Source organism: Elephantulus edwardii, unplaced genomic scaffold, assembly GCF_000299155.1.
Source record: "Elephantulus edwardii isolate Elephantulus edwardi_28Jun2011 unplaced genomic scaffold, EleEdw1.0 scaffold00278, whole genome shotgun sequence".
NCBI lineage: Eukaryota > Metazoa > Chordata > Mammalia > Macroscelidea > Macroscelididae > Elephantulus > Elephantulus edwardii.
The window spans coordinates 2,656,506-2,681,600 of NW_006400028.1; the positions used below are offsets into that span (position 1 = coordinate 2,656,506).

The 25,095-nt window shown below is 50.9% G+C and overlaps 1 protein-coding gene across 2 annotated transcripts; it reads right to left on the minus strand.

Moving 5' to 3' along the window:
- Positions 1-117: 117 nt before the first annotated feature.
- ASIC1 (acid-sensing (proton-gated) ion channel 1) lies at positions 118-24,168 on the minus strand. 2 transcript variants are annotated; one of them, XM_006900248.1, is made up of 11 exons: positions 23,789-24,168; positions 22,937-23,132; positions 5,842-5,992; positions 5,073-5,200; positions 4,592-4,742; positions 4,148-4,204; positions 3,677-3,830; positions 3,189-3,280; positions 2,570-2,649; positions 2,374-2,478; positions 634-2,231 (listed from the first exon to the last, which is right to left on the minus strand). In XM_006900248.1, the coding sequence occupies exons 1-11, from the start codon at positions 24,148-24,150 to the stop codon at positions 2,127-2,129; spliced, it is 1,581 nt and encodes a 526-aa protein (XP_006900310.1). In that variant the 5' UTR covers positions 24,151-24,168; the 3' UTR covers positions 634-2,126. The 2 variants fall into 2 exon arrangements, with proteins under 2 accessions (XP_006900309.1, XP_006900310.1); XM_006900247.1 differs by lacking the exons at positions 22,937-23,132; positions 23,789-24,168 and adding an exon at positions 8,604-9,260 and having other exon boundaries at positions 118-2,231.
- Between the last annotated feature and the right edge of the window lie 927 nt (positions 24,169-25,095).

The following is a 25,095-nucleotide window of genomic DNA, read 5'->3' on the forward strand; positions in this document are numbered from 1 at the left end:
TGGAACTCTACTCAAACCCTCTCATTATTCCTCCCTCTGAGTGGTCCTAAGCCAAACTCAGCTCTAGGCATTTAGTGAGAAAACGTCACTACTTTTTAAGTAAGTGAATAACAACACTGAAGAAGCAGTGGTTGAAACCCAATTTATTAGACCAGAGGCATGCGTCACCCAAACCCCGCCTGCTGTTCCCTCATCCAGTGCACACTTCTTGGCCTTTGCTACTGCTTCCCTCTCAGGAGGTCTAGTCTCTGAGGAACTCCCAAGTACCAAGAGTTCTCAACGATTCAACAGCCTTACTTCAGCTCCAGGCCAATGCACAGATAGCTTGCCCATAGATCCCATCCCGGAGTAGAGTCACAGTTGGGCAGAAGGCCTAGGAAGGGGTTGGGGCTCTGGCCTGGGAGAAATGCCTGGTGGGAAGGCAGGAGAGGCAGGTCCTCTCTCCCATTTGTCTCTTGTTAAGGGAGGGAAGAACTTTCAACTCCCCCTTCTTGGCCTCTTTCCTCCCTTTACCAAATCCCACCTCACGAGAAAATTCCAGTGGTGGGCTTGAGTATCAGGTGAGGAAAGGGGGTTGGGCACCCAGAAGGAGGGAAAGGCCACTGACTGAGGACCTCCCTTCCCGCCTATCAGCACCCCACTGTCCCAGCTGCAAGTTACCAATCCCCAGCTCCCTTTTGTTTCTGACACTCTGGCTGCCAGCTTGGGAGGAATTCGTGGCTTAATATCCAGGGCAGTTTTCATCCCCTAGGTAAGGGCTATCTCATAATAATCCCTTCCCTGGGGAGGCCAAAGTCAGCCAGGCAAAGGGCATTGGAATGGGTGGAGCAGGGGATGGGAATGTTAAGGCTACAGGGAGGGCAGAGGGTGCCTAGGACTGGGGGAGAAGGTGAGGCCAGAAAGAGGCAGAGCTTGTGATTCACAGCTTCCTTTATGTTGCCACCGAGACAGTGCGAAGGTTACAATGCGCGTGTCGTCTCCTTGTGCTTCTCAGAGGGATGTGTGTACACAGTACAGACACCAGGGGAGAGAGTCCAACTCTTTATACAGGCGAAGGCATTCAGAGACCAGGAAGGATGGGAGAGACACAGACGGAGAAACTTGGTGTGGGGAGTGGTTCTCAGAAACAAGACGGGATTGGGTGTGGAGACAGACAGGGTTTGGGGAAAGTATATACAGAGATATAGCAATATAGAGTCTGTATCATATAGAAATAGAAAATGCAGATGAGGTTGTTGAGAGAAGCAAATGGAACTGGAGAAGAGGACTTGGGGAATTCCATAAGAAAATTTATGGATGTGGCCCCCTACAGGGACCCCTAGGAGAGGGACTAGTGAGGTTGGGCACCAGTGCCCCTCTCCCTGAGCTGGAAGCCAACCAGCAGGGTCTTTTATGGGACGGTAGAGGGCTGCCTCTTGGGATTTCTCTCCAGCCGCTACAGCTCTGGGGTGAGAGTTAGCTTGTAGGTATCAAGATGTGGCCTACAGCACCAGGGTCACATTCTGCCCCATCTCCACTTCTTCAGGGGATTCCCCTACGCATCTCCCTAAGGACTCCACATGGTGTGAGAGGACGGGACTGGGGTCTGAGTTCCTGCCTGGAGATGGGGTTGGGGGGTCACTGGACTGAGAGGGTCTCTTAAGGCTGGGGAAGCCCCCCACTAGCCCTCCCCCTCAAGGTACATTCTCTGGTTTGGGGCAAAAATTAGAGACCCCGGGGATCCCCTCAACCCCCTCCCCACTGGGAGGGGGCTTTGGTGGTTGGTGGCAGCAAATGTAGGTGAACATTCAGATGACAGACAGCCAGACAGACAGAATTCAGGCTGGGAGCTGGGGGAGGCAGCATGGAGCAGAGAGGGACCACCGGAGGTCCCTTGCCCCTTTCTCTCTTTTTTAATGTCTTTAAGATTAGTTTTGTTAAAAATAAAAAGAATGGGAAAGAGGCAGGAGTAAGACTCTAAGGTCAAGACTCCTTCCTCACCACAGACAAGAGGAAAGAACTGCCTAGGAGTGGGGGGCTGTCCTGGGAGTGTGGGGTGAATTCCCAGGACAGATGAGGGGCAGTGGGGGGCCCCTTGCTCTCCTAGCCCTCCCCATCTAGGCCTTTGGTACAGTGGCCTGCAGGGCTCAGCAGGTAAAGTCCTCAAACGTGCCTCGGGCTGGATGGTGAGGTAGGATGTTGGCAGCGTACGTCATTCCGGCAGGATGGCCACGGAGGCTCTCGCAAGGATTCTAGGGGAATAGTACGGACTGGTTATTGGTGCCATAGGTGGCACTGTGGAGGCAAAGAAGAAAAGGGGTCTGGGGGTGGGTGGCCCTGGGGCAGTGGGGAAAAGGGCCAGGGTCACAGGGTACCCCTCATTTGCTCCCTCACGTGTCTTTTGACGTCATCCAAGCTGAGGGCCACACCCTTGTCTGCACTGCTCCTTTTGGCTTCCTTCTGGCACTTTCCTTTTCGGCACAGCTTGTGCTTAATGACCTGCAACAGAGAGGGAAAGGTGGGACAGGGTGGGACTGGGTGAGCTGGACCCCTGCAGCTGTGGCCTCCTGCTCCCTCCCCCAGAGCTCACCTCATAGGCATAGTCAAAGAGCTCCAGCACTGTGAGGATGCTGGCCCCGATGAACAGCCCCATCTGGCCCCCAATGTCACCTGCATGCAAGGTGGGAAGTTAGTGTGGTCTGGACACTGAGGGGCTGGCAAGGCTCCGTGGGACAGAGGTGGACAGGTCATATTCTTTTTTTTTTAGCTGTTGCAAAAAGCTTTATTGTTAACAGGTCATATTCTTGAGAGCACTGACAGCCTTCATACAGAGGGGGCACAAAGGTAGCTTCTGGAGAAATTCTTTTCTTCCCTATATTTTTCTATTTCTCTAACATGAACAAGTATTATTTCAGAAAAAAAAAAGCTGTTTACAAAATAACACAATAATCTTATTGTCTGGGCAAATTTTCAGGAGCATGCCCAGTGTGGAAGCCAATAGACCTGTCTCTCTAACTTTGTCCTGTCCTGAGAGAAGGCTCAGTGACCTCTTTTCATCACATACCAGGACAGCAGTGCTTGGGGAAAGGATCCTGGGGATGAGGATGCGTCATGTGACAGGGCTCATGTGACACTCCCCTGATTTGGGTGGTGGGAATTCAGGTCATGTCTGTGATACAGGAAGGGGGCAGGGGTCATCTGCAGCTCACCCAGGAGCCCTGCAATCTCATAGGCCTTCTTCTGTTCAATGGTCTCATAGTTGAGGACTTCAAAGAAAATGTCCAGCACCAGGATGTTCTCCCTGCAGTGGGGTTGGGGGAGGAGACCTAGGTTCAAGTTACAGCTCTGCCTCTCACTCCCTGGGTGACCTCAGCAGTTAACCTCTCTGAAATCTCACTCTTCATATCTATAAAGTGAGATGTTATTGGAGATACCTGTCTTGTAGGTTGGTGAGGGTTAAGTGAGTTGAATATAAAAGGATGCTGTACATACTGGGATACATGACATAATCAGAGCTACAGCAGTGAGAATGAAGACAGAGGACCAGCAGGGAGGGGGAGAAAGGGGCTTTCACTCCCTAGGCCCACCCCAGTTTCTTAAGTCCTTCCCCATGCTATGTCAAGCTCTTCCTGTCTGTCTCCATGAAACCCCTGATGCCCTTCACATTTTCCAGCTTAACTCTAGTCAGAGCCCTTACCCTATGTACTGTTCAGACTTGTTGAACTTTTTTGCCAAGTACTTGGCTGAGGCTTTGCTGGGAATCTTGACCATGGACAGCTCCTTCCCATAGCGAGTCAGGTTGCAAGGCATTTCACACACGCAGTATTCTTGGTCCTTCTCCACCAGGAAGTCTGCCCAAGCCAGGTGGGAGGAGTCAGCTGGGCGGTGCCCTTCTGCCAGCACCCTCCCAAGATGCACAGCCTGGTCTTATCTAAAGGAATTCTAGGCCCCTGTCTCTTTTCCTGCATTGCCCTTCACACTCATTGCTGATTCTCTCTCAGGCTCCCCAGAAGGGTCCCTCCCTGGTGGTCCCAGTAATTTTTCATAAGGTCCTTTGGGGAATGTCGTTCCCAGCCTTGCTAAAATCAAACACAAGGGAGGCTTGGCCTGCAGTATCTGTGCAGCCGCGCCTCCCCTTCCCTAGCCTATCCAGGTAAGGTGCGCTCACCGAGAGCAGGATCTGCACATTCCTTGTACTGCTCTGGAGTGCAGTATGGGGCATCCCCTACAAAGAACAAAAGACAGTATTGCAAGGAGGAGTTTTTAAGGGAGTCTTTGGTGGTGGGAAGGCCTAGAAGGTGGGAACTTGTAGAGCTAAGAAACTAGGTCTAGCCAGCTCTGTCTGTTCTGGAGTTAACCCCCTAAACACACAGTTCATCCCTCCTGTACCCTTCCCACATATTCCTGTGGAGTCCTCCCTTCCCTTTTGCAGGTAGGAATTGAGGTCAGAAAGAGAAGAGCCAGATGGGCATAAAATGGGCCTAGAAATGAGGTGAGAAGAAGCCAGCTGGTCTTCCTTCCATGTTGGCAGAAGGTTGGTGGGTGGGAAGCTGATGAGGGACAGGGCAGCCTAAATGGCCCCAGGATTGTGCTTGATGCTCCATGGCCTGACCTGGCATGTGGACCATACGACAGTTGCAATTCTCCACCAGGTAGCGAGTCTCACAGTCAATGCGGCAGGCGGTGATGCTGTAGGAGTCGAAGAAATCCAAGTCCATGGTAACAGCTTTGCAGGTGCCCCAGGGCGGGGGCAGGTAGATGAGCTGCTGGGAGAGCCAGGGAGCTGGGGGGTGTGTGGGGACTTCTCCCGAGTCACCTTGATGTGCTTCTGTGATAAGACTTAGAACTCAGGAGCCCTGCACCCTCTCCCTCTGTGATAAGACTTAGAACTCAGGAGCCCTGCACCCTCTCCCTCTGCAAGCTCTGAAGGTCTTTTACAGAGCATTCCCATTCATTAGAGCATTTGTGCTTCTGACCGATGAGATGGCCACCAAGACCCTAGCTCACTTACCCCTTCCATTGCTGACTGCCTGCTGTGCCACTGTGACCACTCAATACCCCAGCCTGGGACTAGCCTCCCCTGGCCTTCTCACCCGCTGCTCCTGGCAGGCCACGAAGGTCTGGAAGCCTGGAGCCACACCAAAGCCCAGCTGGTCGATGAAAGGAGGTTCATCTTGACTGTGGATCTGCACTTTGATGCCTGCCTCAAAGGATGTCTCATCTGTGGGAATGAAGGTTGTGTGTTCTGGGAGGGTTTCAGACTCCCTAGCCTATTTCAGAGCTGGGGACGTCCCACGTCTCCTAGGACCAAGCACAGCATGCACAGCAATGAAGTCTGTCGGGTCCTAGCCCACTTGAGCTTCCTTGTGGATGCCCCAGTGCCCTGGAGCTTCAGGATCCCTGCTTCCTTGCTGCCTTCTTTCTTACCCGGTTTCTGTGACACATCTGGGGGTTTCAAATTCTTTTTCACAGATTGTCACTGTCTCAGATTCTTCCCATCTCTCACCCTCCCTTGCTCCCTTCTCCCCTATCTCTCTCTGCCCCAAGGCCCCTGAGACCAGACAGACAGCAGGCAGCCTGAGAAGAGAGAGTTATTTATAGAGCAAGTGGCGGCCACTGATGGAAAAGGATGACTGGTTACCTTGGAGAGTAACTGAGCTAGGAAGGGGGAATCACAAAGATGTGAGTGTGGAAGACAGGTAGAGACAGAGATGGAGATGGCAAGATGCTAGGAGGGAGGGAGGTGGACCGAGCTTTGCCTCAGGCCCCACCGTTGAGCCCAGAAAGCCCTGACTGAGGCTGGTGCTGGGAGCCATGAGAGAAGGACCCCAGGAGCAGGGGCCCTTGACGAGGATCACATACCAGTCTCCCCCCACACAGGCAGGTACTCATCCTGCTGGATATCCAGCATGATCTCCAGCCCATTGCCGGTCCCACCCTTCATGGTCTTCAGCCGTGGCCGCCCATCCCGGCCTGAGTTGAACGTGTAACATTTTCCATACCTCGTGAAAACCTGTCAGGGCAGAGCAGAGAGCCTAAGGTCATGCCAGCACCCCTAATCCACCAAGCCCCCAGCCTCTCCCTCAGCTGCTGGAATCTTGACGTCCTTCAGGAATGATCTCTCCTATGAAACACGATCTCTGCTCCCTTCTTCCACCACTTCTCTACCATCCTTTGCCCTGTGTGCTCTGGGAAGCTGGTCTCTGTGTGGTGCATCACCTGAACTCCTTTGCCATCTGAATGAGTTGTGTTTGGTTCATGGAAGGCATCCGATGGGGAGGAGAGGATGGGAGGAGAGAGCGAGCTTGGGGACTCATCCTTCTCTAAGCCAAATCCCCACTCCCACTCCCACCATCTCTCTATTACTGCAGAGCTTCTCCCTTGGTCTCTCTAGATCCTGCCAGGAGGCTCCCTCCATAGTACTGCTTCCTCCTTATTGCCACTGAGTCAGAATCAACTCAAACAGCTGACCCTCCAGTGGCTCTGCAGAGACTGTAAGTGAGAGGGGAAGAGACTGCCTTTTTTTCTTCCTTGGAACTGTTGGTGGATTCAGACTGCCAGAGAGGCACCACTTTGGGTAACAGTGCAATTCTCAACCCACCAAAGCTCCCTTTTCAGCCATCTATTATTTGTTATGTGCCTTTGAGTTGGCTACAACTCAGAGTGACCCTAAGAGCAAAAGATCGGAACCCTGTCCCATCCTGTGAGTTGTTTCCAACAATAAGTGGTAACAATTTCCCACCTTTTTTTGGTGCCTCAGCGTCCCTCATAGTGCCTGAGCCTTCCCACAACTCTGCTAGCAGTCCTTTGTTAAAACCTTGCTATTGCAGAATCTGACTGGCAAGTTTCCCCCTGACATACACACCTCTTTCACCGAGATTTGATCACTGTCAGACTCCAGACCCCTCCTTGGACAGCTACTCTCAGGCCAGACTTGAGCTCATGGGGCCTTTTGATACCTCTCATCTCTTCTCTTGAAGAATCTGAAATTCTCTTCTCATCCCCAAAACCATGCGAGGTTGTTTTGTTTCCTCAGTCACTAACCTCAGCGCAGCCCTTATCACAGCTCTGGTTACAAAGCCACATGGAGAAAAGTGAGCCTTCTTCACAGCCCTTTCACAACAGCTTTCTGAGGACCCCAAGTTCCTCAAGTGTAGTGTATGTGCAAACACTGGATAGTGACAAGGTCTACAATCAGGGTCACAAAATCAGCATGGACACAGACTAGAGGAGAGAGCATTTCAGGGCAGACTTAAGCAGGGGATGGGGATGGCTAGGAAATAGTCTTTGCACCCTCCTCCTTTCCAGAACAGCTTCCTCTACTCTCCTCCAGAGAAGATTCTGGCCCCTTTCATCTTGTGGGTATAAAGTCAGGAGATAAGCCTGAGAGATGACTCAGAGGACTTTGAAGTCCCCAGCCCTACCACCAGATCCTATGACCCTCAGCCCCAGGCTCCAGGCTGGCCACACACCCAGGCTTTACAGTCCATGGGGAGATCTGAAGGACTTGAGGTGGTTAATGCTGGCTGGGAGCCCAAGCTCAGATGACTATGCGGCTAAGCAGAGGTCTGCTGCTGCCACCTGATGGCTGTGGGTGAGAAGGGTCTACTCTTTGGCCCAGAGAAACCCTTTCCTCCCCTCTTACTGTATGGCTTGGCCTCCCTGCAGTCCAGTGGCCAAAATCTCCTATGCTCCCACCTATCTAAAATCAGTCCATGATGTGCTGATTTGATGACACCCAAGCGTTCCTGTGCTGGGAGAAACGAGGAACTAAAGGGTGGAAGAGGGGCAAAAAAAGATGCTAGTAAGACAGAATTGGAAGCTGGAGAGAGAATGGGCTGATCATCTCTCAGTAGGGGAGGTCCTGGGGCCCCGGCGAGGGAGTTGAGCAGAAGGCACATCTCTCTGCACTGACTTCCCTGGAGGAAGAGGTCCCTGCTCCTTGGTCAGAGCTGGTAGGGGGACAGAAATTATTTAGGGGCAACCTGTTCAACATACACACACACACACACACACACACCAGGGGATACAAAGTGTGGAGGAGGAAGAACAAGTAAGGATGTCTCCTACTGTGGGAGCTGCAGATGGGCAAATGAGGGGCAAGCGGTGGGGGGGGGCGGAAGATAGAGGACATCCCCTTGCTGCCCTGTCCCCTTCCTCTCTCGGCCCTGTACCTCCAGAGACCAGCTGGTGCCCACTCCAGCTCGAGTCCAAATACTGAACAAATGACCCTGAGTGGGCACCCACCAACAGATCAAAGGTTGACCTTAGGGATGGGACAAGGTCCTGGCACCCTGCTGGCTTACAAGGATGTCTGGGCAAAGGCAGAAAGGCAGGAGAGGCTGGAGGCTATTCAGGGCTATGCCAGTAACTTCAGGAAAGTAGCCAGGGCAGATGCATTTCAAGACCCTAAAGGAGAACAGTTCTGATGTAGATCTGTAACTATTGGCCTTGTTCCAAAGCCTGAGGCTCCCAGGCAGGTCATCACCCCTGCTTCTGAGGCACATCACAGAGGCTGTTCAGGTCAGTGAGGCAGGGAAGGGGTATGGCAGTCACCAGCCCCAGACAGGATAAGCCAAGACAGACACTCAATGGTGCTGGGTCAGCCACTGGTCCCCACTCACCACTGAGAAGTTGTGGGGGCCACAGGGCCCCCCACAGTAGGAGCAATAGAGCAGCATATCCTCCAGCCGGTGGCAGGAGCGATTGTAGAACCGGTGCAGGTTAAAAGGCTCCCCAGAGAAGGCCTCAGGCCCGGGTGGGGCAAGGGGCACCCCAGGGTCATCGCTTTCATCCAGCCCCAGCATGGGGGCCAGATAGAGCAAATCAGGGTAGCTGAGCTGAGACAGCCGCACAGCATTGGTGTTGCACAGGGTGACCGCCGGGAAGGCCAGCTCCGTGGTGGCTACCTCGTCCAGCAGAGTCACGTGTGGGTAGCTGAGGTAATAAGCCACACGGTCACCAACCTGGCCCAGGAAGGCACCCAGTGCCAGGACAAAGGCCACCGCCCACAGGACCTGCTTTGGCCCCGGACCCCCCTCCACAAAGATGTGGCTGGCACCGTGGAGGGTGCAGCTGTTGGCAAAGGTCACCAAGTCCACAGGCAAATCCCCCTCACTTTCCACCTTCGCGGCTTCATTTTCCTTCTCCTCTTCCTCCTCCTCTTCCGATTCTGAGTTATCCCGTCGCTGCTGTTGGTGGGGACTCCAAACATCTCCCAAAGGCCCTGGTGACTCCTCCCCGGAGGAGAACGACACAGAGCAGAATATCTGGATGGGCATCTTCTCGGGGGCTTCCTTGCACCAGGGAGCTGGCAGAAGGGGGGAGGTGCCGTGGGGAGAGGCTGTGAGCCCAGGCAGGGCCCGGCAGTCCCGGCCACCAGACCTGCCAGGTCTCCGTGCCCAGCTGGCTGTCCTTCTTCACCAGGGGCCTCTGGCAATGTGGCTGAAGCGGGGCGGGGCCTGGAGAGGACCAGCCTGCCCTGCCAGGAGGGCGGCCTTCTGGGCTGATGAATAATTGATGGCAGTGAGAACCAGGAGGATGACGGAGAGGAAGGGGCTCCAGCAGGATAGAGAGGGTTGAAGACAGAAGGGAAAGTCCCGGGGACCCCAGGGGTTCAGGCTAGGGCTGGGGTCTAGGTTCTCATCTTCCTGTAGAGAGGTAGGTCCATCACAGTCCTTAGTACCCACGACCAGAGTGACCTCAAACCCCAACAACCTTCCTCTGTTCCCAACACACACACTATTGCTTTCATCTACAGTCTGTTTCCTCAGTTTCCCCATCCCAATTTTGGGTCCCCTTTGTTATTCACTATTGAGCCCAGGACTATCTGGACCCCCAACATCCTGTAAACACTCTTAGACCCATTCCCCTGACTCATCATTCATTCTAGTTATCCCCTTGGCCCTTAGCTCCCCCCTAAATCTCGTCTCTCTCTAGCTCTTTCTTGATCCCCCCCTCCCAATTCTTTTCCAGTCACTTTCTGGATCCTAATTTATTTCCAGTTACTCTCCTGACCCTTTCCAATTCCCCTGTAATCACTGTTTTGAGTTTCAATTTCCATCCAACCAGTCACTGGCCCCCATTTCTCCTCCCCTTGCTCCCTGACTCTCAGTTCTACTTCAAGTCAGCATCTTTCCCTGTACATAGCTCTTAAGTTTAGGTCATTCTCCCCAGGCCTTGCTTCCCCCACCCTTTTCTGTGGCTTGTGGGGTGGCCCAGGTTCCATTAGCAGAGATCGCTCACTGACCACAGACCCATTTATGGCCATTTCCTGGCACCAGGGAGTGAGACCCTGTCTCTGGAAGCTAAAAAGCTTCCTGGCAGCTTCCCACTACCTCTTGCAGCTTGCCTCCCCACCACCCCCACCACAGCAGTCCAGGAGAAAAAGCTCGAGGAATTCTCCCCTGGTGGGTGAAAGACATTGAGATCAGAGCAGACACAGGGGGTCTGGGTTAGGGGCAAGTACTGGGGACCAAACCTCAGCCTCACAGATCCCTCAGCCCCCTCGATGTTGAGGCTCTCTCTGCCCTCAATTTACATCCTCTGTCCCAAGGCCCCCTGGCACCTTTGTGTGCTCTGATTACTCAGGGCCACTGGTTGAAGAACTTGAGCCACCAGCCAAGTCTCTAGGGCTGAGAAGGTGACCTGAGAGGAGGAAAGGGAGTGAGGGAGGTGAAATGGATTAACTCTTCGTTTGCAGAGCCAGAGGAGGAGCACAGGGGCTATACAAATAGAAGTGGGGTGTTCCCTCATTCTTCTTCCATCCCACAGCCTCTGGCAGATTCCTCCTCCTCTCCTTCCCTCTAGGTCCCACACACCTTCACTTCTCTATTTGCATGGACACCCTGGAGTGTGTTGGAGAGGGCAGTCAGGGTGTCAGGTTCTAGCAAAATTGATTGATATGAGGCCTTTGGCATCAGCCTTGCTACCAGGGAAATAGAGGCCACAGAAGAGGAGAATTGGCGATCTGGCCATTCTCCATCCTTATCATGTGGACCTCACACTATCACACTAATCTCATCATCTCGTGAACAACAGCCCTCCCAACTGGTCCCGCTATACTTCCTCCCTGCAGTCTCTCCCTTCTTAACCCATGCCTTAAAATGCTGACCATCCTTCAGCTCAAAGACCTTCTTAACTTAACTCCCCTGTGCTTCTGAGTAAAATTCAAACCCCTCAGGAGGACTTTTGCAAGCTGAAAGCATTTAACTACCAGTCTCAAGTGTCACCTCTGTTCCTTAGTACAAAGTCCAACCCCCATGACCTTCTCCTTATTCTCCACACGCACAAGGCTCGTTCATTCCATTTGGAAAGCTCCTACTCATTTATCAAGACACTGCTCACGGCGAGCTCTGGTGGCCTAGTGGTAGGAAACTGCACTGCAATCCCAGAGGAGCACGGTTCAAATCCACCAGATGCTCTGCTGAAGAAGGAGGAACAATCGCCTCCTGTACCAGTCAGATCCAATTTGACGGTACAGACATAAAAAGAATAAATAAATAAATAAAAATGATCTTAAAAAAATTTAAAAAAAAGACACTGCTCACATGTAACCTCCTCAAGAAACCTTCCCTAAGCCCACCCCGCAAAAAGACCGACAAGTCCAGACCTGCCTAAGGTTCTTCAGAGGTAGGTGGTGACCAAGAGCTCCTGGAAGGGAGAGTCTAGGAGGATGAAAGAGCGGGATCCAGAAACAACACAGAGAAACATGAAATCAACAATGCCTCCTTGGCTTGAGCAGATAAAATTAGAATTGAGGAACAGCCATCGTGACCAGAGATATGTCAGTGCAGGGATAAGTGCAAAAGATGCCCCCACCCCGCATCACCCCTGGTCTGGGCTTTTCTGTTTCCTGTCCTGTGGGTTCAAGCACAGCATGTGAGCGTGGAGCTTTTCCCTTCCATTGTACATACAAGTTGGAAGCGACTTGACAGCATCTAGTAACAACCACCAGAATTTAAGCTTCCAGAAGCAGATTATGCTCTCACTTTACATCTTCTCATAGCTTATTCTAGAACTATGTTCCAGGCTGGTCTTGGAGGCTAGTGGATCCAAGCTGAGGCTTGAAGCGGGGAGGCTGTGGCTGCCCATGCACTTTGTGTCCACAAGAGGGCATCACCACACTCCTGCAGGCTTGCTCTGGGAGGGGAAACAGAACTGACAGCCGGAGGGAGAGAGACTAAGTCAGCTGAGGTCCCCACCGCTGTAGAGGGCAAGTGCACACTCAGAGGCTGATGAGCTTGCTACGGCTGGCCAACCAACACAAAGACTCACATTGCACATCACTACACAGCCACAGCCCTCAGCCCTTTTGTGGAAAATCAAATGCGCGCACACACAACTGCACTCCCTTTCCCTCTCCGTCTTTGTTCCCTTGACAGCATCTCACACCATCCTCTAAGTTCCAGTACAGAAATCCAGATTTTTCACAGTAAAAGGAAGAGGCAGAAATGTCCAGTAGCTCAACTCCCCTCAAGCATACACAGAAGACCTTAGGTGAAATATTTAAGGAAACATACATACAGGACACCCCTGGACTCTGAGCCCTCTGCCTGGGCTGTCCTTCTCCATGTCTCCCTCCTCTCACCCATCACCCTTCACTTGTTTTTTGTTATGATGATATGGTTTCTGACTTTCTCTATGTCTCTTTCTGAACTCTGATTCATTTGTTGTACACAGGGTGGAATGACTCATGGTTTTCAGTTCTCATGGAATTAAATTATCTTCTGGAATCCTTGTACAGCCCAGGGAAATATACAGTTATGAGAAAATGCACTCCCATATGACAAATGAGGAAACTGAGGAACTAAGAACGAATAGTAGGATTGAGACTAGAACTAGGCCATTTGTGTCCAAATTCCTTCTTTATTCATCCTTCCATTCATTCATCAAAAATTCCCTGAGTGCCTATGTGCTCAGGACTCCCAGGAGAACAGATGACAAGCCAGGCCCTGCCTTCATGGAGCTTGCTGTCTAATGGGAGAGACAGACAACAATTTTTAAAATTACAAAAATAAATACTCACATTACAACTATGATAATGTGTTGTGAAAGAAATCATAGGTATCCATGGGGAAGAATGACAAGGGAACCTGGCCCAGACCAGGCATCCAAGGAAAGTTTGACTGAGGAGTGATGTTTGAATTTCAGTCTAAAGAATAAAAATAAATAATCAGGTAAAGGAGCTCTGGTGGCCTAGTGGCAAGAAGCTGTGCTGCAATCCCAAAGGCATGTGGTACGAGGTCACCAGCCACTCCACAGGAGAAGGATGGGCAATCTTCTCCTGTGCAATTAACTGCCTCTAAAAATCCACTAGAGGGTCAGCTATGGTTTGGTTCTGACTCTGTATTACACAACAACAACAATCAGGTACAGGTCTTTGTGTGTGTGTGCTCTAGGAAGGGAGTATTCCAAGCAGAAGAAACAGAGTCTGTGCAAAGGCCCTGAGGTGAGAGAACCGAGAGACGGTTGTTGTGTATGGAGAAATGGCCGAGAGAGTGCTGGCCAGTTAAGCAGAAACTAGGCCACACAGGATCTCAAAGGTCACGGTAAGGACTGCGGTGCAAGGAGAATGCAAGACAACCTGAGATAGTACACTGAGCAGTGAGATCTATGTTCTAAAAGATCATCCTGGGTGCAGAATGAAGAGTGGACTAGAAGATCCAGAGAGGCTGTGAGGAAATCTATTGAGAGGCTACTGCAGTGGTCCAGGGACAATGGGGTGGCTTGAAAGAGGGTGGCTGAGTGAGAGGAGGAGAGGCGAGTATACTGCAGAGATAGCGAGGAGACAAGATGGACAGATCCTGTAAAGGGTGGGGGAGATGGATTGTCACAAATGGTGTCTGGTGTGCACAGTCAGGTGGAAGGCTGAGGGGTCAGCAGATCTGGCACACAAGGGAAGGATTTGTTTGGAAGCTAAGATGATGAATATGGCTTTGCATATATTGGTTTTGAAGCATCTTGAGATATCCAAGTGAAGATGTTAAATGGGAAATTGGCCACTGAGGCTGAAGCTAAGAGGAGAGAGAGCAGGAATGAGACATAAATTTGGCAGTTGTTGGTGTGTAGATGGTAATTGAAATCATGAGTAAAGATGAGATTGCTCAAGAATAGAATATCAAGTTAAAAAAATAGAAAGTGGGGGGAGGGAAGGCCTAGTTTGGCAGTATCTACTAAAGCGAAACAGAATCCTGCCGTATGACTTAGCCAGAGTCACCTAAAAGACATGTACAAGAATATTCATAGTAACTTTACTTGCAGTAATTCAAACTGTTGTCATGTACTATGGAGTCGGAACTGACCCCTAGCTGACCCTCCGGTGGGTTTTCAGAGGCAGTTAATCACACGGGAGGAGAATGCCCATCCTTCTCCCACAGAGCAGCTGGTGGACTCAAACCACATGCCATCAGGATTGCTGCACAATTTTTTTTTGCCATTAGGCCACCTGTGCTCCCTGAATCCAAACTAGTAATAACTTAAATGTCTAGAAACAACAGAATAGATACATTATGAGTTATGTATCTAATGAGACACACCATTGAAAGAGAATCGACTCCTGCTACGTACACAATGCAGCTGAATTTCACAGACATAATCATAAGCAAGAGAAAACTCACACAAGAGTATCCACTCTACTGAGTCTACATATGATCTATGTCAAGAACAGGCAAAATTCGGCTGCAATGAGGTCTGACAGGGACTGGCTGTTTTCATGCCGGGCACTTCTCAGTGCTACCTGAAGGGTGCTGACAATGGAATAAAGTGGTGCCTTGATTACCTGTAAAAAAAAACAACAACAACAAACCCAACCAAGAAAACCCAAAAGAGCCTTGGCTGCACTGACAGAAATAGTGGCTGACTCCTGCAGGGGCGGTATTGACTAGGCAAGGGCCTGAAGGAACCTTCCGGGCTGCTGGAAATGTTCTATATTTTTATGCCAAGGTAAAATATGCTCATTTAAAATATCCCAATATAAAAATATACCAGTAAAATTCAACAAGCCTTATGCTGTAGAAGAAGAGGAAAGCTTGGGACCAATCCTTCAGTAGTGCCAACATTTAATGGCTAAGTGGAGAGAATGAACTGGCAGGAAATAAGGAGAATGTTGTTGTCAGGCAAGTCAGTTGTTTAAAAAAAAGTGATAGTCGACTATTCTAACGCTATTAAGAGATCAAAGATTTAAAAAAGTTTGTTGGATTTGGCAACATGAGGATCACAAAAAACCTTGGCTAGAACCACTCTGGTGGAGGGGTGAGGGTGAGGGACTGGGAGAAGGCAGTCTGGAGTTGATTAGAGTGAGGGAGTGAGAGATGAGAAAATCCATCACTTTTAAGAATTTTATGAAGAAGCAAAGAGATAGTGTGGGAGCTACAAGTTTCTGTGAAGTTGAGAAAGCTTTTTGCTTTTTGGTCTTTATCTTAAGCCCAAAGCTTGCACCCCTCAGCCATCAATCAATCCTGACCCATTGTGACCCAACAGGACAGAATGAAACTGCTCTATGGGGTTTTCAAGGCTATAAACTTTTACAAAAGCAGATTGCTGCTGCGTCTTCCTTTCGTGGAGCAGCTGGTTGGTTCAAACTGCCGTTTTCATTAGCAACTCAATGCTTTAAAAGCTGCACTACCAAAGACCCTTAAATTGTCTGGGTAAAGTTCCTCAAAAGGCAGAAAGGGGTGGGATGGGAAGAATGAGGGGTGGTTTTATACTAGATAAGATGGCTGGCCCCCTGGGTTTGGTTCCCAAAGAAGGGAAGAGCTGGAAGAGCTTGGCTGAGACTTCTGTTTTCCCTGTAAAGGGTGTGTTGAGAGGGGACCTGAGAAGAGTGGGGAAGTTTTTAGTCATCACTGGGAAGCACAAGCTGACTGGGAAAATGAGGCGAGGTTGCCAAGGATGCTGTGGGCCTGTTGGAAGATGTTGCTCATGACCTTCTCTGTCAGAGCGTGGCTGTGCTGGTGACATCCTCCCTCAACGGCTCGGACTTGGTCAGATGGCATAATTAATTGAAAAGGTACAGAGGTAAAAAAAAAATTTAGTATGCTCAGACCATGAGGAGTTCTTAGGCTCTTCTCCCGGTACCCTTTCTTTCCCTTTTCTGCCTCCCCACAGGATGGGGAGCTGGGTAGCCCACGAGACTGTTCCCACATTCTCCTGCTCCCACCCACTGTCATGGACTCAAATCTGACTGACTTGCAGCAACCTGCCAGCAGGCCTCCAAACTTGTAATCTTTATGGGAGGAGACTACTCAGCTTTCTTCCTTGGAGCACCTAGTGGATTCAAACTGCTTTGCCACCAGGGCACCTTCCTGCTCCCACAGTCACTCACAAAATAACCTGGCCTTAGAATAATCTGAAGGCAGGGTCCCACGTTGTCATTTCCTGGCTGTGTGACTTAAGACAAGTCAGAACCTCTCTGAGCCTCCGTTTTCTCATCATTCAACATATTCCTTTTCCCCAGAATTATGAGGATCACATGAGCTAAAGGAGGAGAGGGAATCTGTAAATGTCAAAGCAGAACTGAAGAGATGGTAATCTCACTGGGATGTGCTCGGCATGAGACCCGAGGTTTGCCTTTGCACAAGGCCTCTCCCACAGTACACAGACCACATTGTGCGTGTCCCCAGGCACATGCACACTTCCACTTCACTCACTTGTCCACATCCACATCGTCCCTCAGACACACACTGAGGTGCACACTTGTGCTTGCACACGTGGGAACAGGAGCAATGAGTGTGCGGGCTGGTTGCTGACCGTGGTCCAGACCACTGCAGCATAGCACTTTGGGCTCTAGAGGTGGATCGCATCAGGCAAGCTGATTCAACACCACAATCAGAGACACACACCCCACTAAAATCAACAGCTCAACCCTGAACTGTCAGCCATGCAGAGATGCAGAAGCCACGGGAGAGAACGGCCCTTCTTTCCAGGAACTTAAAGGATCTCGGAAAAAATCGCAGCCTGACGCCTTTCTCCCTCAGGAGCAGCCTTGGAAAGCAAGGGACGGAGGAGTCTCCGTCCTTAGAGTTTCTCAAGGGAACTTCCCTTCAAGGTGAACACACAGCAGTTTCATGCCTTCTTTTAAGATTTTCTGTGAGGGAGATGTTTGATACATGCTTGTAGAAATGTTGATCCTATACATCTATTGTACTCACAGACCAGATCAGCATGGGCTTGGCCAGACCACCCCAGAGGGAAGCCAAAAGAAAGTCCTGGCAAAGAATAATTTAACGAGGTGCTTCTCACAACTCCCCTCCCCATACTCCAGTTAAATAGAAATTTGGACCTGAAATTGAGAAATGGAGCCAGATGGAACTATGCCCAAAATAGAACCCAGGAGTCCTAACGCCCAGCCCCATCCTCCACTCTGGCTAAGTACCAATTCTTGGTTTTGCTACTCCTCCCAGGACTGTGTCCCGGAATCTCCACCTGAGGTTCCAGCTGGAAGTTTCTCAGCCAGAGGGAGAGGCTCCTAGAGAGGAAGGAAAGTGGGTGCCTGGGTGGCCTGGGTAAAGGGCTGGCTCATTATCTGGAGCGGGTGGGGAGGGATGTGAGAGGCACTAGAACGTTCCATTAAATAGACATTTTCTGAACAGCTGAGCTGGGAGGGGGAGATTAGAAAGAACTCCATTTAGATTTTGAGGGTCTTCTCATCTGGACCATGTTACTCCCTGCTTTGAAGCCCCATCTTTTCCTTCAGCAGCACCTTCACTGCGCTCTGGGACTCACTGGGTGCTGTATTAACCTCTAAATTCCCTGTAGGCAACAACAGGGTCTGCCTGCTCCCCACTTTCCCCCCACACCCAGCACAGTGTCTGACACTAACAAGTGGTTGTGTCAGCTCCAGGAATACATGAAGCTGAATAAAATGAAGCTAGACATGCCCCAACCCCAGCTCCTCACTCCTAACAGCCATCCTCTTCCACCTCCACCCCCAAAACTACTTTTCACAAAGTGGAAAGAACCTCTGTCCACAACCTCTCTGTGGTCCTAGCAACCTGCTTCCTGACCATCCTGGGGGCCTCGGGCAGGCCTGCAGATCCCATGGGCTGGGCCTACTACAAAGGCCCAAGGCTAGAAGCTTCCTTCTCTTCACCACCCTCCCTTCTGGACTCTGCCCCCAGAGACACTTAGTTACTTCCATCAATTCCCTATTACTTTAGCCAACAGCCAGGAGATCAATTAGAGTAGCCTCTTAGCTGACTGCAGTCTGGAAGATAGGTAGAGTCAGGAATGGCTGGGAAGGGAAGTGAGAGGGAAAGCTAAGTTACCTAAAGGATGTTGTGGGTGTAACTGTATCAGAGAGGGACATAGGGACCCCAGTCTACAGTCTCCTGAAATCCTGCAACTAGCTCTGCCCCTTTACCACCCAACCTCTCCTCCTCTCCCCTCCATTCTATAGCCAATTCTTGCACTTGTTAGGGAGGGAAGGGGAGCTTGGAAGCATAAGGTAGGAGAGAGCATCCAAGAACCTCTAGGACAGGGGCACCCCTCCTCTGAAAGCAACCTCTCCACTCCAGTCTCTCTCCCTCTGCAGTCTGTCTGTGCAATCTCTTCCCACTCTCCCAAACACACAACATTCAGCTTCCGGGTAGGGTGACCTGTGGCTGTGTGGGCCACTTTTCACCTCGGAAACAGCCCTCTTGCCCACTCCCAGCTGAGTTGGGGAGAGCAGATCTCTGCTGTGACTTCCCCAGGGACGCCTTGTCTGTGGGTGGCAGGAAAAGGGTGGAGAAGACCCTGGGGATAAAGAAGCTCTCCTGATGGTCCTGGCTCTGTGTGATTTGAGGTTACCTCTCCCTTTTCCCTCTGGGTCCCAGGATCCTCCACCCACACCCATCTCTCTTGTCAGCATTCCACTTCCCTAGAGGCTTCAGAAGGCAGAAGGGAATATCAAATCCTATGGGGACTTCTGTACCATCAGGCTACTTTCCCTTTGAGGGAGCCTGTCCCCACTCCAAAGCCCTGGGGAGTACTCCGTTGGGTTCCTATTTCCTGCACCCTGGTCCCACCCAATCCTGAAAGAGAACTCTATACTCACAGCACATCTTGCCCTAGGATTTCCATTCTCTACCCTCCCCTTTCCTCTCTTCTAGGGTCCAGAAATGAATTCTTGCTTCTCTTTCCCCTGTGCAAAGGCTCTGGGTCTCAGCTGGAGGGAGGGGAGGTGGCATAGGGCACACTGGGCAACCATCTGCCAGCCCCCTCCCCTTCGTGCTGCTCAGCATTCCAGCCACATCTGCTGCTCCCACTGCCAGGGACTGATAAGGTGCAGCTGGAGGCTGGCACCAGCTGCGACTATGCTCACTCCCCCGGCCCCCACCCAGACAGCTGCACCCCTAGGCCTCCTCCACAGAACCCCTGCCCTGCCTTGGCCTGGTTGGCCTCAAGGTGGGATAGAGTATGCAGGCTCAACCCTGTTGCCCTGGCAACAGCACAACCCACAGGGAAGGAAAGGAGATGGCTAGGCAAGGGGGCCCCAGCAGTTGGCCTCTAGTCTCTCTTTTGGTAGCTCAGAGGGGAGCCACTGAGGCTTATCCAGCTGGACCGATGTAGGGATACTTCCCCAATTGCCTTTCCATATCTCTAGCCCTAAAAGATTTCTAAACCCACTTCTCTCAGATTTAGTCAAGGCTCCCCACCCTTCCAGGCTAACTCAGGCACATGTGAGGGAATGGACTCTGATCAGATACTCTGTGACCACTAGCCCATTTTCTGCTGTGGAGCTGTGTTCAGAAGCTCATCTAGGGGGATCCCTGACCTTGTAGACCCAATCAGGGAAGTTAGAGGCTTTAAGGGACCAGAGTAGCCCCTAGCTTCCAGCTGCAACTTCTCTTATCCTGGAAGTGGTTTTTATTTTTTTAGGAGGCTGCCATTAGGAGTTCACTTGAGCCCAAGTGTACCATACCTGGTAACCACTTTCAATGTGTATATGGATCCCTGTTATGAACTTCTGCTTTCAAGGCTGCAAAAGACTGCCAAGACATTTTCCCCTGAGTCGTTCCTGACTCTACCAACACATCTTTCCTATCGGTGTATACAGGGCCTGGACATCCCCCACACCCATCTGGGCCTGGCAGAGGAAGGGCAAGGAGTGAGAATCAGACATTAATTATAAAACTAAGTTAAAGTGTTTGGAAGCAGGAGTGGCATCCACTTCCTAAACAACATGCCTCTGGAAACTCTATGAACATTGAGAAATGATGATAGTTATAGAAAGGTTTCAGGTCTTTTGTTCATAGGGTCATTATGATTTATGCTCAACTCAATAGCAATTAACAACAATAACAAGGCAAAGTGATAATGGAAACACCAGGCAGGAAGAGTCTGAGTCCATTGGGATTGGAGATCTGAGAGTGCCAATGACTTCCTTCTTCACCAAGAAGATGTCAGGCACAGACTCACATCTAGAATATAACTCTGGGCAAATGTGGTAGAGTCTTTGCCATGCAAAGAGGTCAAGTAGATGAAGCAGAGGGAGAAGGAGGAGCTACGAGGTTTGCATCCAGCCAAACTCAGGCCCAGGTTTTTGACATGGGCTGTGAAACAGAGAAAACTGGTCTTCCTAGACAGCAAGGAACCAAGAAGTACTGTAGTTTGGCCTTGTACTTGTTTGGCCAAGAAGTACTTGTAGTTAACCCATGTGTCTCCTTCCTCCCTCCATTCCCCAGCATAAGGAAGAACTCAGATTACTCCAAACGCTGTGAAGCCAACATATCTCCATCTAGTTGTTTAGAACTGTCCTTTCAGACAACACAAACCAATTGAACTTTAGCTTCTCTATCACCATGAAACAAACATGCCTTCTGGACACAATGGGAAAATGGAAATTCAACCGAGCCCTTTCATAGAGTAATGATACCTCAGCCTTACACTTAAGCACCTGCCCAGGTGCTAAATCCCTGCAGGCAGCCAAGACTACAAACTATCCAAGTTGATGGAGTTTCCCCATCTTTCTTGGTGGTCCTACTACCAATAGGTTCAGGTATATCTGAGATTAAAAAAGGCGTTAGCTTTCATTTTAACTTCACCTACAGTTCTTTTTTTTTCTTGTTGTGTACAGTCAAGTCGGATCCAACTGGTACAGGAGGGGACTGCCCCTCCTTCTCCAGCAGAGCATCTTGTGGATTCGAACCAGGTGCCTTTGGGATTGCAGTACAGCTTCTTGCCACTAGGCCACCAGAGCTTCCTCCCTGCAGTTCTTCTACTCTTTGGAACCTGGTTGGTGGGTGAGCCTGAGCACCTCCTTGGGGAGAATCCAGGAGTCTCTTGTGAGGAAGGAAAAGTAAAGAAATTACACTTGTATCCTGGCTAATTCCCCATCATCTTGACCCAGCAATGCATGTGGTCTTGCAACCTTTGTCTAGCAAGATTGACAAAGCCCATGAAACAGGTTTGCAAAGCAGGGCTTAAAGAGATCAGGAAGTCCTATGTAATTTCAAGAAAAATCTTGTGTTACCATGGTGCCAATCTTCTGTGTACAAACAAACACAGTGCTTATGTCCCTAATGCAAGGAGAAAGCAAGCAAGTTTGGAAGAAATTTAGCAAGGAGAGAAACAGAGAACTGAGAATGGAGAGTCAGGAGTAGGTACAGATTACAAGAGGGAGCTCCAGTGGCATAGTGGTAAGGAGTGGCACTGCCAACCCAAAAGTACACAAATCCACCAACTGTTTTGCAGAAGAAAAATGGGCAATCTCCTGTGTGATCTCCTGTCTCTGAAACGGTCAGCTATGGGTCAGTTCTGACTCAATAGTGCATAACAACAAAGAGTACTAGAGGGTTCTAGAGAAGAGTGGGCTTTGAAAAAGCAATGAAAGAAGTGGAAGTGGGCACAACAATTCCAGAGTAAGCATTATTAATGAAAAGTACAGCCTGCATAGAGATTTAATGAGACATGAATTCTAATCATCTGTCACTAACTATGAGAGTCTGGTCAACCCACTCTAACTCTGTATCTTAGTCAGAGAATTTCTAAAACAGAGATAATATGGCTGATTCTGCTTTACCCACAAATTTATCAAGGGGATTGATGGGCAGCCTGGCAATTATTCTACAGAATTAGAAGAGAAGTGCCTTCCTCTCATTTGGTTTTATATTCATCTGTGACTCCAGTTCTAGTCTCTCCATCCTGCTTGGTTCTTATCCCTTCTTAGGAACAAGTGTGTCTTTCCCTGGGTAACTTGGCACATCAGATGCCAACCAAACTATCTTGGGGTGTTTGTTTTCACAGTCCTTCCTGTGGTGTGTGGGGTGCTTATGGGGCATCTCCACCTTAAGAAGCAAAGGAACCTCTGGTTCAGCCATGATTATGTATCCTGAATCACCTCTCCTTCTTCAGGCCTGGCTCTGGCTGGTAAGAAGGGATGTGTATGTGAGGCCTAAGTAGACAGTGTGTGTAGGCACGGGAGGGCTGGCACAGAGAATGACATGTGTATTGGAGAGAAAGCTTCCCTTACTTCCCATGCTTCACAGTCCTTCTCAAACTCTGTGTATTCAGATCACCTGGGAGTCTGTTAAGATGCAGATTCTGAGTCAGAAGGCCTGGAGGCGTGGTAATAACAGTGAATTTTTGCTTTTCTTTCAAGCTCTCAGACCTCATGCTGATGCTTCTGGTCCTCAGACTTCACTTCAAATAATAAGGCTTAATCTCACCCACCTTCAGCTCTAACACTTATGACCCTAAAGGTAAGGTTGGTGAAGTCTGGACCTGGATATGTATGTATGTATGTATGTATGTATATGTATGTGTGTTTTGAGTATTATAAACTCTCTCTCTTGCCCTCATCAATACAAGGTTAAGATCAGACCCTTACACTGAACAAATGGCCCCTGTGCTGAGCAACATCCCCACCTGTCAGTCACCAGAAATGGTTCCCTCTCCTTGGGTAGCCTGCTCCTTTCTTCCTCCTCCTTCTCTGGGCCCAGGCTGATGCACGAGCCACACCAGGGGACTCACTCACCACCTTGAAGTCTTCAGCACTGCAAGCCTCCCCCCGGAAATGGCAGGAGAGCAACATGTCTCGAATGTCGTGTCCTGCGCGGTCATAGAACTCCCGCATGTTGAAAGGCTTGGGCTTGAAGCTTCTGAAATTGGCCTTGTCCTGCAGTATCTCCAGTTGCTTTTCATCTGCCATCTGTGTGTCTGGTATCTCATATCTGGAGCCCAGGGGTGAGCAATGCACAGATCAGCATGAACTTCCACTCCGGCCAACCTTTGGCCTCCAGCATTCTACACCAAACACGGAGGGAGGGGGCAGCGTCTCTCTTTGAGGGTTCAGCTTGACCAGGGAAAGGAAAGAGAGCTGGGACCTGTCACATGAGGTCTGAGAAGACAGGAGTATGTATGTCTGATAGCTGTCCAAGTTCTGGGCATCTCAGTACATGGGCAAGAGGGAGCTTGGACAAGGGAGGAATGGGTGGAGTGACCACAGTAGGAGCTATGGCTTCTCTCTTAGTCTCTGTACTTTAAAGATGGTCTACACATATACCCCACTCCACCCCCCACCCCATACACCAATCCTTGAAGTGAGGAGGTCAAGACATAGTGGTGGTGACAGAGAAGAACAAATGCCAGTCAGTCCAGAGAGGATGACCATGTCTTACAGCTCAGGCTGGGCAGGGACAGAGCTATTTTGGACTGTGCTGGGATCAGAGATTGGATGCTCTTAATTAGGTGCCCAGCCAGGCTTGGAGGGTAGAGTTGGCTCGGTTCTATGGTGGGTTAGGAAGGCAAGCAACCAAATGAGGTGCCTGGGAGCCAGGACTCCTGCAGATCTGAGAGAGGGGCTGGAGGCTGGGTGGGAGTCACCCACCTGTTGTTGAGCAGGGCCAGGAGCTCTCCAGCATGGTACAGGTCATTCTTGGAAACTTGGCTAAAGCGGAATTCGTTGAGGTTGCACAGTGTGACGGCAGGGAAGGTGAGCTGGGAGGCGGCCACCTCGTCGAGCTTGGTGACATGGTGGTAGTGGAAGTAGTACTGCACACGCTCCGTGCACACGCATAGCAGCACAGCCAGCGAGCCCAGGAAGCACAGGGCCCACAGCGCCCGCTTCAGTGACAGCCGCTCATAGGAAAAGATATGGGCCAGGCCGTGCAGTGTGGAGCTGCTGGCAAAGGCCTGGATGCTCACCGGCTGGACGCCACCCACCTCCTCCTCCTCAGCCTTCAGTTCCATCTTGGTCCAGGGGACCCTGGTGGGGAGGAGGACATGGGGAGGAAGGAGTCTGTCGTTATCCTGCCATGAGGTTCCTCCAAATTGGTCCAGGATCCTTGACTGCAGAGGTCACTGCCTCTGGGGCGGAAGGCTGCCCTGATGTATAGCTCAGAGGTGCTGGCCAAGAGAAATACTCCCAGGACAGGGATCCTCCACATTCAGAGGCTAAGGGTGGGGGGGGTCAGATCAGGCCAAGAGAATTTTCTCACAAACTTGCCCAGTCAGGGGAGACCCCAGATGTAGTCATCAGAGGGTGATAGGGAAGTCCCGATGTTCCCACAGGCAGGCAGGCACAGGAGTTCCCTCCAGATGTGGGGTTACTCTGGGACAGCAATGTCCACCCCATCCTAGAGGCAAAAACTCCCCTAGATGGGCTGAACCTGGACCAGGAGCCCTTGGTCAAGGGTGTCTCCAGAATTGGGCTCTCTCTCTGTTAACTAAACCTGGCCAGCTCCCCTCCTTTGCAGGGAGGAGGGATACATCTGGGGAGGGGCCGAGCCTGGGTCCTCACCTGGGGGTGTCTCCAGTTCCCGTACCAGCGCAGGCTGTAAGTGTGTATGTTTGGGGCAGGGACCAAGGGTGGGGGTGGGAATGGAGAGCAGCCCGAGGTGGACAGAATGGGTGGGGGGGCGGTTCCCTATGACAGCGAGCTGTCCCCGCCCCGGACCCAACCTCCACCCCCCCCAACCCCCCAGTCCAGCTTCTCGTCGCAGCCAGATCCCCTGCACGGCCCCGGCCCCCCCGCCCCAGCAGCTGGAGAAAGCGGGAGGGAAGGAGAGACCCGGCTCGGGGCGCTAGGGAGCCTTGCTGCCAAAGGCAGGGGCATCGGGGAGACCCACCTGGTGGGGGCTTCAGAAAGCTGGCAGCCGGCGGCGGGTCCTGGGGCGCGGGGCCGGACGCGGGCTC